Source organism: Mugil cephalus, chromosome 12 (genome assembly GCF_022458985.1).
Source record: "Mugil cephalus isolate CIBA_MC_2020 chromosome 12, CIBA_Mcephalus_1.1, whole genome shotgun sequence".
In the NCBI taxonomy this organism is placed as follows: domain Eukaryota; kingdom Metazoa; phylum Chordata; class Actinopteri; order Mugiliformes; family Mugilidae; genus Mugil; species Mugil cephalus.
This window is the reverse complement of record NC_061781.1, coordinates 16,104,355-16,125,573: the sequence shown is the minus strand read 5'-3', so window position 1 is coordinate 16,125,573 and position 21,219 is coordinate 16,104,355. Positions and strand designations below refer to the sequence as shown.

The following is a 21,219-nucleotide window of genomic DNA, read 5'->3' as shown; positions in this document are numbered from 1 at the left end:
CCTGCTGCTGGCCACTGGGAGCTGGTGTGAAAGAGGAGAGTAAGCTGAGGCAAAAACACTGCCAGGGTGCTTCTGCACTGCACTGGGAGCAGCCCAAACCGCACCAGCCGACGACCTGCCAACGTCACTCATTCAACTCAATTTAATTTAGATTCCCTCACCGGCTACAGTGCTAAGGTTGTAAATTTTCAACACATTCTTCTGCATTCCTCGTCCGGGGACGGTCCAACATGTCGGTTAGTGGGAGGGGGGAAACACGATACGAAGATCTGCCTTCGGTGAAGGTGCGCTTTTGAAAAGGAGACTCCTGAAAACGGAATTATGTAAGGTACGCTGCAGAGGATAAACGGGTAGAACGGACGAAACTGCTGAGGAGACTGCAAGAAACTCCAGCTGATGTAAGACGTTTCACATCTTAGTCGGGCTGCCAGAGTTGTATTTATTACCCTTTAATTCGCTCATTAGCCGGCTCTGTCATTATTATGCCATTGCCAGTGAAAAGTTTATTTGCTTTTTATGGAGTGCGGTGGACGGGCGCATGATGAAACATAAACCTTGCTTCTGAAGGAACGTGCTGCAATCAGGGCCGCGCACAAGTCTGCCAGCAGTCAATTACACCCGCGCGCATGTATGGGGGGCTTCGCCTTACCCAGCCCTGACCGAGGCGACGGAGAAAACCCTGAGTGTGGACAGTGTGTTGAGTGTTAAACGGCCAGCTGCAGAGAACGGAGGAGGTTGGAAGGGAAGATATTTTCTTAATTACTTCACAGTAATATAGATATCACTGCAGTAATATAAAAAAGCGCCAAGAGGAACAAACGGACACCTCGGAGGATTATGACAGCGGGGAGCTCCAAAAGAAACTAACGCGGTTTTCTACAGAGCCGATCAGGTGTAACCGCTGCAACATCTCAGAGAGTTAAGATGACATACGAGCTCAGCGGCTCTGTCCAAGTTATGAATCAGGCCGCGCAGTTTTAAAAATCATCTGCTATTAATAATACGGTGACCTTATATCGTTAATTCTGTTCTCAATCGGGTCCTCTGGGAGCGGAGCCTGCGGCTCAGCAGCAGCAACCTCAGCATCCCTGGCTCCTACGAGCACCACACTGGAACAATGAGGTGTTGAGGCAATAACTGTGCGCTGCACCAGCGTCTAAAGGACGTTCTGCCAGTAGACGCACATGTTAAAGCCCCCAAATCCCTTGTACAAATCACTGAACATACACACGTAAGCCCGGGGATCAAGCTCATTTTACTCATTGAAAGATTGTGTGTGCACGGACTCAATGCATTCCTTTGGCTTTTCGTGAGGATGAATCCCTTTCTGGTTCGCCACAGTCGCAACTACACAAGTGAGAATAGAATCATCGTTACCTCACGACGCTCGGGCTTGTGTGCCAAGCAGCATGAATTAACACAGCACATTGCGTACCGAAGATATTGCAACACACATCAGAATGCTGGCTGTGTATTCAGTGTTGTTTCACCCTCAGTTTTTTTTTTTTTTCTTTCTTTCCGTCTTCGGGGCAAAAGTCCCCAAGTAACAAAAACTGTTGAATTACACAAGAAACCGTCTAAATTTGTCAGGGCAGTGTTTTCTCCTGCATATATGGTAAATTACACTCAAAAAAAAGATAAGCGTGTGCGTTGAGTTCCCTGCAGGTGTGCTGAAAAACTGACTATCTGTCAGCGTTTCCCTCGAGCCACACCCACAACCTGACACTGAAGTAGATAAGAGGTGGACCGACGACAGATGTCTTGCCAAAGCAAATAAGGATGCCTGGATATAATTACAAAGGTGCTCTCATCAATCAAGATTCCTGATTCTTATTTACACAGTTCAGTTCTCAGTCTAAACCATGTCACAGATGCCATCGAAAATATGCCTGGGATAGAGCCACAGCATATTTTCTAGGGACCTCTTGTGCAACTTTTTCTTTTGTTTTTTTTTCAGGGTGCGTCAAACAAACACTTTCAGCTTTTATGCGTTTGAAAACCCCACCGTTAACGGTTAAGTGCAACAAACCAAAACAAAAATGTTGAATCGCCTCCTCAAACATCCTCCTGCATGCGCATGCGAAACATATTAAAGTATGCGCCGCTACGATATACAAGAGATCGCATCAGCAGATAGCGGTGTTTAGCGTTAGCACCTCTTGCACTTCCGCCAATATCTAGTGTTTGTCGTGTTTGCCCCTCTGGGGCCTAATTTAGGGAAAAAATACGCCATGGCACACGAGAAAAGATCTTAACCGATCAGACGAGGTGTATATGCTGGGTATGGACGCCTCAAGCAAATTTCCGAAGACTCTTTTTAGAGTACTGCCAGACAAACTGTAGATGCCGTAACTTGCATAGGTAGACTGCTCTGGTGCCAGCCATTTGTGCTCGTGCTTGGGTTAATTTTTGTTTTTACTTCCCGCTTCACTTTCAACGACGGCAACTGGAACGTCTGCTGAAATTGCGCCGCAGACTAGTCATAAAAGCGTTCGTATCTCCGAACCCGCTCAGTAAAAACGCGTTCCATCATTGCTGATCCAAAACGATCACTCATCGCGGAGATGGAGACGCAGCCCGGAAATACTAAAGCAGAAACTGCCAAGTGGACAAATCGCAGCTCTTGGGAAGTGCGCGCCAGCTATGGCGCTAGGTTCTGGGCTGCCGCCGTAGCTTCTGCATCAAGTAAGGGCCTATAAGGCTGGAAACGCAGCTGCCATCTGCTCGAGTAGCAAAGGAATGCATGTAATTATTCTGCGCGATGTTAACACATTTCAGGACAAATTTCACCCAAAAAAGGAGCACAAATGCTTTTCTCTGAGATGTAAACAAGAGCCGCGGTGGTAACAAAACCATCTGAGTGGCTGATTTCCCCTTTGTCCCCTTATCTTGCTAACCCAATGGTGACACATTCTGCATGGTTAAGTAGGAACATCCATAGCGGTCTTTCACTCCCCATTTCACGCTGTAATAAAACGCAGCAGTTGTTACTCTGGGGGACCCTCAAAGGCTTTCTGTGGGGCCGATGAGAGAGTCAGGCTGAATGGCAGCCAACGCCACAGCCCATCTTCACTTTTTCATGCCTGGGATGATGGGATGGTGGAGGGGGGGCGGAGGGAAGGGAGAGAATTTGAGGGTGGGGAGGGGGGTTGGTTGCCGTTCATAGAAGTGCCTTTCTCCATCACAGCGTGGTTATCTCCACCCCTCGTAAAAATGCTTACTGCCCCGAGTGACTGACTGGAATAACAAACTGTGAAAATACTGCATATATAAAATGTCACACAAGTGTTTGGTTTTAGTTAATGAAGCATGAGCTGCTACCAGTGAAAGCTGCCCCGGGCTTAAAAATACACCGTGTATACAAAATAAAAGTCGGGGCCATAATTCAAACTGATGCAGATGGCATTTTCCCATATCGCCCGAACACATTTGTACAGTCGCACAGGGGTGCGTGCGGCGGCTATGACTGATTCTGTTGTTGTGTAAACTGAGCAGTCCCAAAAACGGGTACCTGTGCTATCCCCCCCTGTTACACAAGCCGCTCAAACGTGGCGCCCAGCATGTTTTCACTGCGTAATCCCAAAAGCTCAGAGACAACATCTGGGAGACATATCGATCCAGGCGCCGATGATCGGTGTTAAGCTCGAGGGGTGCCAATGCCTTTGCTGACCCCTTGGGATTGAAGCCGCAGCTTTGAAGCCGCTCCGCTGAGAGCTGTGGAGGAATCTGTGTTGTTGATCGTGCACACTGTAAATCTAACTCCCTCCCCCCTCTCCCCCCAATCTCATTGAGTTACGGCTACTTTCTGCTGCCCTGGCGCTTTTCACACTCCCGATGACCGGGCTCAATTATTCCAGCAGCTCTCCACATCTATCGACCCATCTCCGCTCTCTCCTCACTTACTCCTCACCCTATTTCACTTTTATTTGGCCGTCGCCTCCGTTTCGACTTCCCCAATTTTCTCCTACCTCCTCCCGCCCCCGCACTTTGCGCCCCTCCTTTCACGTCCACAGAAATCCGGCTAAATTTTAAAACTCGCCTTTTCTCTTTGTTTTGGCCGCGACCGTGTTGATGTTTTCCAAAAACCCTCTCCAAAGTAGATAAATTTGAAAACTCCAGACCCACGCTGCACCCCCAGACAAAGAATTAGCTTTTTATCATGTGATATATCTTTCACAAACACGGCCAGCGCGCTTTCGCTTGCCAGCAATGTTATGAGGCCATGTTTCTGGAGCCTGGGCCATTTTCTGCTGTGATCACTTTTTTTTGTGTGTGTGTTTTCTTAACCTACAAACCAGCACAATGTAAGTTTGAGTCGGTAGCACACCATTGCACAAGTACATTCAACGAACTATGTTAATAGTGCGGTAGATTGTGGAAGAAAACAAGAATCTCAAGAGACATTTTAGAGTTGAGTGTTTACAACCCTGGCATCAAACTGTAAACTCTGAAACGCATTAAAAAAAAAACAACTAATTTGGTCAAAATGGTTGAAGGGTGGACTTGAGCAATCAACTGCAGCACAGTGGCTCACGGCGAGTAACTAATCACGGCTCATTTAACTTTGACATTTTATCAAATGCGCGCCCACTCATCTTTCACCGACGATTCCACCAGTAGGGTTTCACAACATCTGAAGCCTCCAGCTGCAACACAAGTAGCAAAAAGCAGCGCATGCCGACTGCTGCTCAGACTCGGGCCGTTGGGGAAGCGGCAACTTTGCACATTTATTAGTTTCTTTCGATTCAACGGAAACAGTCACACCAGTGCCAGTGGCGACCGTGTCATTAAAAACTGAGAAGTCATTTGGTTGACAATAAAATACCAAGAACGTCAAACATTCACATCTGAGAAATGATGATGATCTGATGTTGAGGTACAGATCGATCAGTTCATTAATTCAGCTCTGTTTATGAAGTCCCGGGTCCATCATCGCGCCGTGCAACTGCACGCAGTCAACACGGTTCCTTTACAAACTGTGGTTGTTTTGAATTAAATGAGGACAAATAGGGGAGATTGGGCCACAATGTGAGACACATCACCAAATATTCAACGAATAAATATTTCTAAATGTAACTGCGTGACAGCGAAAACGTCCCCCCCCTTCTCTGTTCCTGTGCATTACCCCTTCCCTCTTCAACCCTCGGTTCTCAGAGTAAATCCACACTAAGCACCATTACTTTTTATGGTTTCAGTGTTTTCTCCCTCATTCCCATTCACGGCGCAGGCCCTCTTTCAAGCTGCCTTGCCGAATTAAAAGTCGGCTTGATTTCAATCCAAATATCTATTTTATAGGCAAAACAAATATTGTGGCATGCCTAAACTCTTTACAGCTGCCTTACAGATGGTGCCCAGTGAGACTCTCATTACAGGTTAACTAGGCTGAGACGTATTTCATCAGGTGCCGGAGCTGTGATCTGATTGAGTGTAAAATCATATGCCGGTAAGGCTTTCCAATATGTCTCCGACGTGCCATTAAGTTTCAAAGGACTGTAAAAATATAGAGAGTAAATCAGGAAGAAGATATCCTCGTCCTGAGCTGTTATAGAGTCTAGACACGCCATTTCCTCAACCCAACACGACCTTCGCGTCCATGAGATATCGTGGATTTAATTTCTGCGCCGCAGTAAATCGCAGGTGTGTGTTCGGCAGACAGTGGGTGTATCGCGTAGATCAAAAAGATTAACGGTGTAAATGACTTGAGATGCGAGTCTGCAACCCTACTCCACTCGGCAAGCTCGCACAAGAGCTGTTTTTTCCGTGCGCAGGCATTTGCTTACCGCCACAACTTTTCAGGAATGGAAGACAGGTGGGAATTTAATTCAGTAATTGTTGCAGAAAATGGTTGTAATCAGTCTGTCCTGATGTTTCACGAGCAACGGCAACAAAGCACAAGCCGTGTGCAGAAACGGAAGCACATCTTTGATATCCACGCAAAGATTTGGTGTGTTATTTCAAGGACAAACCGATAAAATTGCACCAGAGCTTTGGCTGTGGGGTGTTTAATTCTGCAATTACATAAGCCTCTGCAAACAGGAAACCCACAGGGCCCAAAGGGTCAGTGGAGGATTTTTGTCGCTGGGAAGAGGAGCAAATACAGCAATACTGCTGGTACTGCTGCGCTCTATTTCTTCCACAAATTCTTGGAGGTACATGACACCCACGTGGAAAACAGGTATTATATATATATGAGTGGAGCAAACTGGCAGCTGTCTCCTCTCCTGAATCACCCCAACAGCGCATTCACACCATATGGAAATTTGGCATTAGATGAAATGAAACCTTATCTGTAGCTGGTTTGAGGGCAGGACAAGATGTCTGCTGGTGATAACCAACAGCACCTGAGATATACACAGTCTGGCCAAAAAAACTACCACAAAAAGGTCACTCTTAGTATTCCGTTGGACTTCCTTTAGCTTTGATTACAGCAACATTCACTGTGGTATTTTATTAAATAACCTTCTGCAATGTCACAAGATTTATTTCCATTCATTGTTTGAAGGTCTTGTATTGATGATGGGAGAGTCTGACCACTGCATCAAGAAAACCTTCTCCTCAAGATTCTCAGTGGGGTTAAGGTCTGGACTCTGTGGTGGTCGATCCATGTGTGAAAATGATGGAATAACCTGGTCATTCAGTATATACGGGTAGTCAGCTGACCTCATTCTTTGAGCTCATAATGTTGCTAACCCTAGACCTTAGCAACTGCAACAACCCCAGATCATAGCACTGCCCCCACAGGCTTGTACAGTAGACACTTGACATTATGGGTGCATCGCTTCATCTGCCTCTCCTCTTACCCTGATGCCCCATCACTCTGAAACGGGGTTAATCTGGACTCATCAGACCACATGACCTTCTTCCATTGCGCTAGATTCCAATCGTCATGCTCTCTAGCACAGTGAAGCCTTTTTTTCCCAGTTAGCCTCACTAATTAGTGGTTTTCTTAAGACTAAACCACTGTTCAGTTGAGTTCCCTGAGCATTGTACATGTGGAAATACTCTTACTCTTACCTTCACCACCAAACATAGCCTTGAGTTGTACTGTTGTTTTTCTGCTACTTGATTTCACCAAACGCTTACACGCTATCTATCAGGATTTGATCACATTTCTTCCTCGAAGACAATGGTTCCTTCCAGTTTTTAATGATACGTTGGACAGTTCGTTGGACAGTTCTTAACCCAATTTTAGTAGTTTCTGCTTCATTCTCCTTAGATGTTTTCTCTGCTTGATACATGCCAATTATTTGACCCTTCTCAAACAGAGTCCTTTCCACGACCATGGGATGTGTCTTTCCACGTGGTTGTTTAAGAAATGAGAAGCTGTTCGTTGCATCAGTTGGGGTTAAATAACTGCCAGCTGAAAGATAATCGCCCATGCAGTAATTATCCAATAGGAGGCTCGTATCTATTTACTCAGTTAAATCCAGAAGGCGACTTGTTTTTTGTTTTTGGCCAGGCAGCGTACAAACGATTCTCGTTGTATTTTTTGTCATTTCTGCTAATAAATAAGCATCTAAAAATATTATGTGCGTTATTCAGTAGTTGTAGACAGCGTAAAGATGAACAAACCCTAAGTGGCGTCACCCACTGGATTTCTTTCTGCAAGGTTTGAAAGCAAACCTTTGTGGTGCCTGACTCTGCTTAAAGCCTTGTCTACAGAAAAAGAAGTTCACTCTTAGCAGCCCAAAACTGCTCACTATTAGAGGACGTTCAATGCTCCAGTTCCCTTGGTAACCCCATTGTATATTTCCCACCATAAATGTTTCAAAGTTAAACAAGCAGAACTTTAAAGTTATCTTATGGATTGCATATGGATCCACTCTCTATTTGAAAAGAAAATATTGTCAACAATGCCGAGTGTCCCGGCATGCCATCAGCACGGTGAACCGTTGAATGTGGGCCATAGTCTTGGACGGCTTTTCCTTGCTGTAAATATTTGTGGAACCGTGTTTGTATCAGTCAACTGTATCAGTCACTCCCGTTGAGGTCAATTCAACTCGATGCGGTTCCGCCTATCGTCAATACCCGTCACCGAATGTCGTTTTCTTCTCGACGCGTAGCCGCCAGCCTCTTCCACAGCCTGTACTGAATTTGAAAGTGGGAAAAGAAGTGGAACCTGAGTGGAGCTGAGCTCGGGTGGCGACACCAAAGCAAACAGCTAGCAAACCTGTGAGGGCACTCACCTGTCACTCAAAGCAGGCCCACCCTTAATTATGCATAAACATCACTTCCTACTCAATACAATATAAAGTTACGATACTTAATTCTGACTAAAAATGATTTCCTCAAACATATTTTCCAAATCTCTAAGTGTTCAAACAGCTCTGAGAGTACATGGGCTGAGAGAGTTCCCACAGTCATAATTCCTTCATCTTTACAACCAACAAAAACACAGTAGATTTCCATCTCCAGCGGAGGGAAGAGGGAAATGTACAGGTTTCAAGACTTTCTTCTGTATTTGTCAGAGACTTCGAGCAAGCTAGCAGGTGGTGTCACAGACATTCTTCGAGCATCACTTTAATTATTAATTTAAATGCAGTTGAGGGTGCAGACAACAAAGAGCTGAAAAGGAATAGCTTGGCAGAAAGTGAGAAGGAAAAGAGGAGGAGCAGGCGGGGCAATGCATGAATTATACATTCACCCCACAATCAGAGGTGCCTGCCTTATTTATGAGCAAGGAGCCCACACAGCTTTGCCGGAATTGTGCTTTGTCTGCTGTGGAATGCAATAGCGGTTCACTTAATAGTTAATGACACTGAAGTTTCACCCAGACACACACACACCAAAGAGACGGACTCCTTCTCTTACAGGTCCTCTGCCATCTCACGGTGACAAGAGTCAAAATTACAGTGGCTGTAACGCGAGCCTCAGTTATCACCTACCTCTGGGCTCAGTTTACATTTCATGACAATTAGACTCAACAGGATGTATCCATCACGTGGGGTCAGATCGGTGATAAAGAGGCCGGCGGGGCCTCTCACGGCGACGCGGCATGGGAAAGCCAAACCCTCTCCCGTGTCCCCCCCCGCGTCAGATCTGCCCGCCCGGCGTATGATTTACTGTACTTCCACCCACGCCATCACGCTGAATAATGTTATGGTAACAGATGCATAGATCTGTCCGTACGGTTGATTTACAGCCACAATAATGAACTCATATTTTCCGCGCGGCGGATGAAAAATGCATTTCTGTCACGATGACATCAGTCATCGCACACTGAGGCGATAGTAAACAAGATAAAGGACGCCGGCTCTACCGGCTTGGCCCTGGGGTGACCACTCGAGCTGACCCCCTCCTCCTCCTCCTCCTCCTCCTCCTCCTCCTATTTCAAATCAAATGAGACCTGGAGCTTCGGCTCTAATGTAGGGCGAAAACATGTTTAACACAAACATACCGTTGAAGGGGAGGAAAGCCGTCCTAATCCCCCCCTGCTGCAGTCACATTCCAACACTATCTCCACTTGTTTATTTGAGTTTCAAAAACACTTGAAATTCACTAATCCTACTTGCACCCCCTCCAGAGTCCACCAACAGCTCTTCACGCCAGTCGTTCCTATCAGTGTCTTTTCAGAATTACAACACATCCACGCCGAGGAATAACAACAATAATAATGACGTGCAGCGCAAAACGAGACATAATGCATTCTGTTTGCTCGAGGTGATGATTGAATTCCCTTTTATCCGTTTCAAAACACTGAACTTCACAAAGAGAGGGCGCACCTGTGCGTGTGTTGGATAAAAGGCATTTGGATTTATATAGCTGGGGAAAGCAAACAAAAGGAGCCCGAGCACTCCGATGCGTGTTCAGTCTGGAACCGCGCGGCACAAACGAGCCCCCTGCCAAGTCAAAGGTTAAGAGAGCCGCCGATCGTCGAGTGTTTGACACACATTCTGGTTCTGCCCGCCGTCCTGAAACTGTCACACAATCTCTGGGATTTATCTGAGAGGCGCAGCGGCTTTCCAGCCGGAATGAATTGATAAGCCGGGATCTGCCGAGTACATCAGCCATAAGATTCTTACATTCTAATCTTCCTTTCACCGACGTGACTGCTGGCACGATCGGTTTGTTGACAAAATATTGAACGACGCCGACGAGGGAAAGCCGCACGGGCGCATACCTCTCAGACACGTGAGCGTCTTGAGGGGAACTGCTGGGAAAGGTAACGCGATATGTCGCAATCCGCGTCGTTCAGTCGACACATCCTCAGATCGGGAGTGAGCACTTAGATGACAGCGGATTGTCTCGGTGTGACTGGTGGTTATTGCTACAAGAGGATTTCACAGCAGCTTTGATTACATTAATCCTTCAAGAGGACGAAATCCCTTCTGACGGAGAGAGAGAACGGGGGAGATCGGGCTATCTGTGAAAGGTTGATTATCTCTAAAAAAAAAATAATAATAAATGGCCACTGTCTAAAAGCTGGCTACACTCGGCCGGAGGGGTAAGAAAACCACAGGTGCATGTCTTCAAGGAGGATTTCCTGGAGTGTCTCGTCACTCAGACATTAAACAGACGGCCTTGCAGAGAGGAGCTTTAGACCCGAACTTTAAGTGCTGAAGAAGCCTGAACTGCACTTCGACAGCCTGCTCGCCTCCTCTCCTGTGGCCACATCATTTGGACTTTTTTTTTCTTTTTTTTTTTTTTTTGCAGTGGGGGTTTTCATTCCCTGCCACCCACCATGTGAATAATGAGCTCCACAGATAGCAGCCAGTGAAGCAACCCCCCCTCCCACCTCCCACCCCCCCTCCTCCTCCCCGTCAACCAATGAAACTTAACAACCATGTCCAGATCAGGTCCTTCCTGCTGGGACTGACCAGCCTTGCTTCACACTCCTCTACCACCCACACACTTACGCAGACACTAGCGCTGCCTCACAGTAGATAAAGTGCAAAACGAAACAGTTCTGCCACTATGCGCGATCTCCCCCCCACCACCGACTCAAAATTCACCACTCGCGTCACACACACACACACGCGCCCGCGCGCACACAGACATGAAATTGGAATTTAAATTAAGTCTGGCTCGGGCTGTTCCTAAAATTTTACACTCTCCTCGCGCCTGCACTGGCAGGCAGTCCAGACGCGGCCAACCTGACTGATTGATTTCTGGCCTCGCTTGCTTTGAGGTGTTGGTGCTGGTAATGTGACTAACACGGGGAGGTGCAATGAATGTCTGGCCTCAACATGACCAAAAGGTGCTTTGAAGTCTGTCTAAGCACCTAATAATCCCAGCCATGCCCAGCCGTAAAACTACCAACCCGCACCCACTTTATCACATCTTTTCAGTCCAAAATATACTACCTAAACCCCCCCTACAAAAGAAAAGATGACCACACAAAAGACTGGTAAACTGCATTGGCACGCTCTCAAAGCTTCAAGAGAAAGTGACTACGGACCTACGGTGGAGCTTCTGAATTCATTTTATAGGTTCAACTGACCCAGAGAAAGAACAAATGACGGAGGAAGTTTGACCATTTTAGTTTGGCGTGAGAAAATGTGTGGGTCGGGGCGGGGCGGGGAAGAGGTTGGGGGGGGGGGGGCGACAGTGGGCTTTGAAAGACACTTTTGAATGTGACATAGTAGCATTCCAGCAATTGTTATTGAGGAAAACCGCTCCAAAGCTTCCGACGCGCGAAGATGAAGGCGCAACGTAATCCAAAAGAGTAAACACTTCTTATTCTTGTGCTGGAATTCGGGGCTTAGTGTGCGACTGATAGCAAAGAGCGCTCAAAAGAGCCACCTGGGACGGGCGGGATGTATGAAAGACGCACACGACTCATTGCCGTTGAATGGCGACCAGACAATGTTGCCTTTTTTTTCCTTTTTTTTTTTTAAAGCTTTTCCCTTAGCAAAGGCTTGATAAGTAAATGCAGGGCCTTGGCTGGCTAGGTCAACATCTCCTGTTAAAAGCCGCAAACTGTAATTCTCTTCAGCGTCAATACCACTCAATCTTAAAGCACAGAGTTATCATTCTGAGCGGAGGAAAAGGAGTAGAGTTTATTTTCTTAAATCTCCAGGACATTCGGTTTGCTTGCAAGAAAAATATTGCACATTCTTCCTCGGGAATTAAAGGAGATGGGCACTTTCCGGCGACTCACCGCCACAGGTCAACTCATCCAGGCATAACGCTCATGTCCTTTCTTCTCACCCTTCCCCGGGAGAAGTTTGAGTAATGAAGCGCACCACTTTGTTGCAGACCTGCATTTAGTTGCCTTAAGTCAATCCTAGCATTTGATGTGGAGTCTGGATCGCACCCATGGGGAAAGTGAACCCTGCTAATATCAGCTACGCTCTGAATGTGGAAAGCTTCTTGGCTGCTCCTGCACGCTCTCCCATGCACACACACACACACACGCAAAAAAAATCTATTTTCTTTCCCCCAGCAGAAAAGGAGAACACCCTGGAGTTTTTAAAACTTCCAGGGAACACATCCAAACTTCTCAAGTGGGGAGCGCTAACAGTAGGGAAACAAAGTGACAATAGCTCATGGAAACGCCTGCTGTCTGCTTTCCTGGCGTCTCCCGGCTGAATGGAGTTTGTCTCCTGGTCCGGTCTTACGGCATCATAATGACTGCGCGGCTCTTCAAATGCCACCGCGCTCCGCTTTGGAGAGAGGGCAGGCGGGTTAATTACCATGACAATGGGGACAACCGGGAGTAGGGCTGACTCTGGGACGCCGCGTACGAGGCGACTGGGGTGACTTTCTCATCACAAATGGAGACGGGAGGTCTTGATTTGCTAAAATGCGGACAGATGGACGGGGTCACAGCATCTTTGTCCAAACTATTAGGCAGCCCTTCCTCGCATTTTCTTCACAGGCAGGGATCTCTCAGTGGCTCTTTAACGGAGCTCTCGGGTGGACAGGCCTTCTGCCCTAACGCACTCCCCCCGGAGCCAATGCCTTTGTCTCTCTGTTTGACTGTGCTGTTCATGAAGTGAAGAGGCTAATCAGTGGCTGTAGAGCTATTCACAGGGAACCACTGTACAGCATGGGCCCATTTGGTCCAATTGTCAGAGTGGCCACAATAGCTCTGTGTTTTCCCTCGAGCCATTGATGGCGGCGCGAAGCGTGGTGATGTTTGCTCCCAAAATATTGACCTCCCGCTGCAAATTGAGCTCGAGCACCACGTCCTGGCCCCGCGTCCTGCACGGCTGAACCAAAACCTGGGATACAATTAAGTGAATTAAAGAGCCCTTCAACCTGGAACAACAAAAGTAGCAGAGCTTCAACAGCTGTTGAGCAGAAAGCCTGTCGTTATTTTTAAGGACTTGCACCGAATCCAGCCTCGTGTATTTACAGCCAACACGTGGGATGAAGAAGTGCTAACTGACGTGCTTGTTATAAGAGGGAGAACAAGAAGTCCGTTTTAAGAGTCTGAGGACGTTTGCGCAGATTCTGCAATGTTAGCTGGTTGATTATGAAAACAGTATGCTGTCCTAAGACTCGCAGCCAACAAAAGCCTTTTTCAAACATAAAACTCTGACGAATGACTGGGGAATGGCCGGTGCCAAGAGCTGATGTTGGCTATCACAGTGGAAAGGAGAGAAACAACTTTCACAATTTTATGGTTTAAAAAAAAAAAAAGTAGGCTTGCCCTTCTTGACTCGAGCGGCATCAAGTGCATTTCCTTGAGATTCTTAAATTACCGGACTGCGTTTAAGCATAACTCGGGCATACGCTACTAAATACCAAGATCAAGATGAAATCGCCTCCATACACAAAGCACAAAGCACAATAGCTCCGCCGTGTCCAAGACAAATGCAAATTGTCTTTGGAAACCATTAAAAATTAAAAAAAAAAAGGAATTTAATAATCAAAAACAAAGGGTGATTTTGCAAGGCAGTCGACACCAGGCCCTGATTGTGATTAATATGAAGGCCGCATGTGGCGCCATGTTAAGTTAGCATAGATATATTTACATGGGTGTTTAAATGTGAAACTGTATCTCAGTGTGCATTCCACTACACAATCACATCTGAGGGCTTAAGACAACCTGATAATTCGTTCATCATATTTACAATAACATACTCCCTTTATGTTATTTTTACAGTTTTTTTTTTTTTTTGCATGAATAAAACCCCAGAAATAGGCGCGCAGATTTCTGAAATGGAAAACCGTATTCTCGTGCGTATGCCGCGCATACTGTGCACTGTGCCTGTTGAGCTACACACAAATATAAATCCCGGTTTCACTGCGTGAGCCGGGAGATGAGAGCTCGGCTAGCACGTCCTCCTTCTTATTTCAGCTCCATAGTGTTCTCTGTCTGCAGTCCATATAGCACATCTCAGAGGGCCTTGTCAACAGCTCCGGGAGCCTGATAGAATATGTCAGCGCTACCTTTTCAGAGGAGCTGTCAGCACCAGCTTTGTATCAACCTTCTTTGGGACAGGGCACAACACACAAACAAGCCCTGCGTGAGGCATATCACAGCGCTTCCGACTGAAATGCCGAGTGACAACGGAGGGGCGAAAACAGCCACACTTCGCCATCGTAAACCGACGGGCATTGAGCGTCCTCAGATCTTATTTAAGCGTATTCCAATTACAACAGCAAATGAGCGTCAATGAAAGCAGAGGCAATCCGAGTAAGCGCTGGCTGAAAGGAAAAGGGTTTTTTCTCTCGAGGGACTGTGTCAATAGTTTGTGATTCCTGCCGACAAGACAAAACTAGTCCTGTCGTGACTCGTACGCTTTATGTTGTATTATCCTGATAATGAGGCATGTATGTAGAATGCACACCGTTCGTGAAAGAAGTGAAACCGCACTACCTTGGAGCACTGTTTGTGATTCTGGCACCAGACCAAGGATCCGTTATTCTGTGAAAGAGAAGAAGGAGAAGAGAAAAAAAAAAAAACACCATCAGTCATCAGAGATCCTGTTGAAAATGCATTCATCAATTCATCAAACGCACAAACACACAATGCGTCACTACCTTTTTGATTAAGAATAATGGTATCAGCACAGAAATTTGAAAGGTTCTCTTTGAGTCACCCTGCATGTGCCGCGTGCAAACAGCCCAAGCAGGAAGGTGGTGGTGGTGGTGGTGGTGGGGGTTTGGGAGGGGCGGGGGGGTCACGGTACCAAGGCTAGGGCAAACCTCTGGTCAGTTTCAGCAGAGCACGGTGACCTCAGCTCTTCTGAGGACTTGTTTGATCTCACAACAGACGTCCCCGGGGTCACCGAGGCAGGAACTGATGTCAGCACTCCTGTGTAGACTGCAGATACTGCCAATTTTCTCTAATTGCTGTGGAAGTGCCACCTTCTGCACCCCGACAAGGCAAACATTTGGTCCTAATAGCGCCGTGTATTTATAAAGCCCTCAAAGTGTAAATACGGAGGATTATCGGGCAAAGGACCGTTGGGGGTAAATGGCTTGTGTGAGTGGTCATTTCCTGTGTTCCATTAGGATGGAAAAGTATTCTCTGCAAACATAATTGTGCTTGGATGGCAAGTGCAAGGCTAGAGCTATAGAATAAATGAGCAGTTTGCCACCACGAAAGAGACTAAATGTTTTAATGTGTCATTTGTCAGGGAGAGGGACGTTTAGGTCAGCGTTTGAAGTTTGAAAAAAAAAAAAAAACGTGTTTTCTGCTCACGTCTGGGTGGACCAACCAACATCGTGGTGATGACACAGCTGCTTGTTATCCACAGATGCAAAGCGAAGGTAGCCTTCATTTGGAGCTGAGTTTTGGGGGCACTAGATGCACATAACATATAATATTCACTAATGAAGAACAAAGCCACAAGAAAGAAGTTAAAACAAAATAAGTAGGTCAGAGGGACTTAAAAGTTGTAGGGGAACTGCAGCGTTGGGTGGGTTCACCTCCAAAAGCTACACCCGTCCCATTAAACATAATAATTTGATTCATTCTTGCAGGAAAACCATCAATTCCGTCCCTTTCCAGACTTCTGAAAAAGTGACAAGTAATCAAATGCAAATATTCTCAATGGAGGCTTTGAGTTTAGAGTTACTGGTTAATGACACGGCCTTGAGAACTTTGGGATGCTCCCTGTGCTCCCCTGTAAAAACAATAAAAAAAAAAACCAAGAGGTGAGATACAGCCAGGGGTCTCCAGGCAAAAGGTCTGCTTAAGTTCAATGTCAAGTTCAAAGTATTTCCCCACAATGTAATCCAGAAGAAATTTCCCATGAGACACTGGGAGAGAAGTTATCATTAAAGGGTTTAATTTGACATCCAGTACCAGCGAGCGCTGCGCTTTCGGTGTCAAGGATAATGGTCAAATGGCTTCAAAGGAATCCGTGTTTGGATGGTCGTGTCTTCAGAGAATCTCTTCCACATGAAAAAAATTCATAAAAACATAAGATAAGGAAGAAAATATATGAGTCTGAGCGCTGGGGAGACTTGGAATACTTTAATTTCGTTACCAACAGAAAAGGAAATGAGAACTCATTTGGCTGAAGGGTTTCGCCTGCATCCGTGACACGAAACACCTTCCACCCACGTGGCCGAAGATTTATTAAAAATACGACTTCTGCCTCCCTGACGGATCATTTCGCCCCGTGTCGTGCGATTGAAATCCTTGCGGAGTTTGCTAACTGAAAACATTTTCGACTCGATCAATCCCACGAAGCCAAACCCTGCTGGAGACCCCCTATAAATAAAGCTTTGACATTTGCACTGGCAGGCGATGCCTCCGGGTAATTTATACCGATTGTCACGACTCTAGACCACGTCCTAAATCATCAATCCTGTTTTTTTTTTTTGACACCTTTCTCTGCCCATCCATCAACAGAGACAGGGCCAGATCTGCGAGAGGAGCTAATTTTGCTGTGTGACAGCATCCCTGCAGCAGAGAGGAGCTCAGCAGGATGTTGCCCCAGCTGTCCAGGCCTGACCCCACCATTTCAAGGACCAATGGGGAATAATTATAGGTCAGGACTCCATCCCTCTGACTCACCATGGCATTCCTCCGCAGCCCGAAACATTATGCAGTGCTGAGGACTGTCAAGGACTCGAGTGAATGAATTCTTTCCAGATATCCTCCTGTGTGACTGGGGTCGAGGAGAGGAAGCCAGACAGTGGTCTACAAATGAGGTGAACTCTGCTTTGTTGGTGACGGTGTCGTGACTAGAGGAGTCATGTAAACAGGGCATTTATCACGCAGATACATTACGCCTGTTGTCAGCTGAGAAGTCAGAGCAGGTGGCCAGGGGCGTGTTGTATTGTCTAGACAACTGAGAGAAACACGAACACACACACCAAAAAAAAAAAAGCTTTTATCTTCAAGGATACCAGTCCACCTTTTGAAAATGGAAATCTTTGTTTCTTTTGTACCTCTGATTTGGATTAAACAGATCAGCTCAGTTTACTTAAATGGCACGTTCTTAAATTGCACTTAATCCCGCCTGTGTGTCTGTTTCCAGTATTTACAAAAGTGGAAAAATGCTGCCGGTCTACGAGTCCTTGTGCGTTTGTGGCCGCGTTAATAGGAGTCAGGACTTCAAAGGACAGACTGGTGTCTCTGTGTGTCCTTTGACAGCTCGGGGGTCTTAAGGGAACACCAAAATAACTCCTGGTTAAGGGCACAAATGCAGCACTAAAATAAAAAGCCTCAAGATTTAGGCTTCGACTTGAGTGGGTGTGAGGGCTGTGGTCACTCTGCCCATCAATTATTCACTCTATATGAATTATTCGACGGGCGCCCTGAAAGTGAGCTAATGTGTTCAGCGCACATCCAATGTTAACATAAAAGGGTGTTTCAGAAATCTCCAACAACACCGGTGTAAAGTTGTCTCCACTTAGGAATGAGGGCTATTTGTCAAGTGAGGTAGCTCAGGGTGTAGCAGCGCCGCGGGCCGAGATTTACAGACAGAACTGTCATGGCTTTAAAAGCATTTACAGAGGGGTGAGGCCAAGCTACATAGACCCCCATTCATCCGCTGTCTTCACTAATGAAAAACTCCACACACGCGCGAGACGAGCACTGGCTGAGGTCTGATTCAACCGCAGGTAACTCAGTATCAGTGAGGTGAAAACAGGGGGGACGCGGAAAAAAACTGCTCTCCGGTGTTTTCTCTTCCCGCCGCTTCAAACTCGAATCTCTCAGGCGAGATGCTCAGAATTTACTACGCATTAGAAATGAAAGACGTTGGATTTTTATTGCTTTCAGTGTAATAACAAGACCTCGCGGACACACCTTGTTTTTGGCTTCGCATGTCCCCCACATAAATAATCCACTACGAGCCTGATACTTTCAGAATACATTATTGCACAGGGCTCCCAACCCGCTCTTAATATTTTAAAGTGTCCGAGGCTAATATTTATGGCTGGGTGTTCCCCTCTGTCTATTGTACTGGGGTGACAAGTTCCCCAAAAGTGGAGTAAAATGTCGATAAATCTGCATTTGGAAATACTATTACATCGATAAATCTGGAGCCGCTATAAATCTGACAACCAGCGGACTACCCAATGGGTTTCCTAACTCCACGCTTGTTTCCACTTCGCGCTAATTCGAAACTGTGGCAAATTAAAACAAAGGGCTCTGATTCGATTCCGATTCAGCCACATGAAAAGGGAAGACGCGTGGGTGTCCATGACATCTGTAACAACATCTAAACTCTCCAAGTACCATTCCCAGCGTTCCCCCGAACGATCAAATTAAACCCAAGACCTAAGAGAATGTTTCGGATTTCAGCTGCGCAGTGTGTTTTCGAGGACAAACCGCCTCTTGTCCCGCAACCAAAATAAGTAAGCAGCCCGTGCGCACTGCTAGACATTGCGCAGGGGATGTGAAATATTAAGAAACATTAGGCGAAAGTGTCCGCTTTGACATACAGCCGAGGCATTTCATTTCCATTAAGGCGGAAAGTGTTGTGTGTCTTGGTTTCCCTATCGAGTATTAAATGACCCCTGAAGGATGTCCGCGCTGAATTAAGAGGTCTGTCGTCTCAATCACTGGAGTGGAGCTGCCTGCCGAGCTGCTGCTGCTGTAATGGGATCCGCCGGCTGGAGGAAGCAGATCCACCTGTAGGTTGTGCTGACTGAGCATGCTCCCCTGTTGTGGCAACATTACGCTCGAGCTTATCACATTTAGCGCAAATTGGGCGCCAGCGTTTAGCAGGAAGGTGACCTCGGCGGAGCAGCGCCGGTAGCCTCAATGTGTGTGTGCATCCTGTACAAGCCTGCGAGGTGTGAGGCTGGCATTTATTGGCAGGGCCGGGGAGGGGGGGTGGTGGTAGAGGGCAGCGGGGAGGGGAGGGGGAGGCGAGCCATATGTTTTTGCAGCTGACCAGACCCCCCATCCTCACATGAAAGGGGCTGCGCGCAAGACGGTCCTCGCGCACTATCAACAATTGCCGTCTATTCTTAGACGTGCAAGCTTGCTCGAGCAAACCTCGCTTATCACCGACCACAAAAATGCGCCTCTCTTCAGACAAAATACCTCCCCCTAGTTTCCCCTTCACCGAGGGCCGCCTCAGACTCTCAGGCTCTGCAGTCAATTATATTGACTATTAGCTGCTCATTAGAGGTGAGACTCCATCAGTTATTTGACTTCCTAGCTGGTGACTAATTTAATTCCCCCAACTTTGCAAGCCTGGGCTGCAATGCACTCCTGGAATCTGCTCAAGATAAATCCCAGACGCCACTTGCCAAGTTGCAGTTTAAGAAACAGCTATTTTTTCCATCCCAACAGGATATTCGTTGCAGTTAAGTGTATTCATCCTCCAGCCCAGTTATATATTACCCCTTAATAAAACTGCTAGAATTAACCGCAGCAGGTCTGTGTCCCACGGACCCGCATTACTACACTAGATCAATGAGTGCTTTCAACGGCGAGGGAGAAACAAGCAGAGTGCTCTGCTGATTCATTAGCCCCGATTGCAAATTCACCTTGCCCCGCTGGTGTTTCCTGACAATTAGGGATTCACTGATGCACCTTGAGAAAGACAAGCCTTGCAAATGCAAATGAGGCGGGCATAAAAGGCAGTCACCAGACAGATAGATGGTGAAGGGGAGCAAGAGGGGAAGAGGGATCAGTGGCCGGCTCTTTTCTCCCTGGAGCCTTGGGGGAGAACAGTGTGTCCGGCGGAGGGTGGAAAACAACTTCTGACACCAAATCATCCAAAGCACACACACACACACACACACAGCTCATTTACAGGGGCTGCATCACGACACTAAATTCTCTGCATTAACAGAAAAAGTTGGCGACTGCAACAGCGGATTTCACGGTTGCACTGAAAGAATGGGATGTCTCATTTCCAAGTCATTAGCAAGTAATGAATGGAAACTGGCTCAATTGAGAGGCATTCATCATCTCCCAGGCTCAGAAATCCTGAAATGTGATAATTGGGCTTGAAATGTTTTAAAGCGCCCCGCTATACACGTGCAGGCAACCAGGCACTCTGAGGCAAATGAGATGTCTGCAGCCGATTGTGTTTTAGTTTCTATTTATTCAGGCGTTTCTTGAAGCCAAACTAATGAAGTCTGCTGCACCATTAAGTGACCTGCTGCTGTCTTCTCACAATGGGGCTCAGGGGGAGCAGGTTTGACTAAATGTGGAAAGCATCGACCAGCGAACGCAACGCGGGATGCGTTTCCTGATTTTGTTTTTTAATTATTATTATCATTATTATTATTTTATTTTCCACGCGTACACCCGGAGTTTCAGCGACCACACGCTCGTACCTGGGAGTTCTTGAAGAACGCGGAGATGCGAGTGATGTGCAGGCTGAGGCATCTCGAGGCGCATCTCGCACGATAAACGCTGCCGGTGAAGAAAGAGTCGTCCTGCTTCCTCGCGGACGCGCTCCCGGGGCTCGTTAACGCCGTAATCCACAAGCACAGGGTCACGCACACGCTCGGGCTCCTGCGAAACATCGTCCCCGCCGTTGTGTGTTTAATCCCACCGCGGATCGGAACAACACTGCGCGCAGGCTCCGCGGAAAGAAACTAAAGAAACTTCAATTATACGCCGGGGAGGAGCCACGGGCTGCCGAGCCCCGCGATTGGAGGACGCCGCGGTGAGTGACGGGCGATAAAGCAGGTAGACTCGGATCAGATCGGAGAGCAGCACCACGACCAAGAGGGGCAGAAGGGTACGTGGGAGTCGTGGTTTGCAAACAGATATGAAAATATGTGAAAATATATACAATGTTATATCCACTGTGTTTTACACACCAATCAGCCACAACATTACAACCACTGAAATTACTTTGACCATTTTCTGACAATGTGGCAATGTTCTGATGGGGA

General features: G+C 46.9%; 1 protein-coding gene across 1 annotated transcript in view; it reads right to left on the bottom strand.

Moving 5' to 3' along the window:
- LOC125017896 (anosmin-1) overlaps positions 1-20,916 on the bottom strand; it is a 40,293-nt gene extending 19,377 nt beyond the window's left edge. The window contains exons 1-2 of the mRNA XM_047601429.1: positions 20,653-20,916; positions 14,771-14,818 (exon numbers count right to left, since the gene is read on the bottom strand). Of these exons, the coding sequence (XP_047457385.1) occupies positions 14,771-14,818; positions 20,653-20,844 (240 nt within the window). The 5' untranslated portion in view covers positions 20,845-20,916. The remainder of the gene's footprint in view (positions 1-14,770; positions 14,819-20,652) is intronic.
- Between the last annotated feature and the right edge of the window lie 303 nt (positions 20,917-21,219).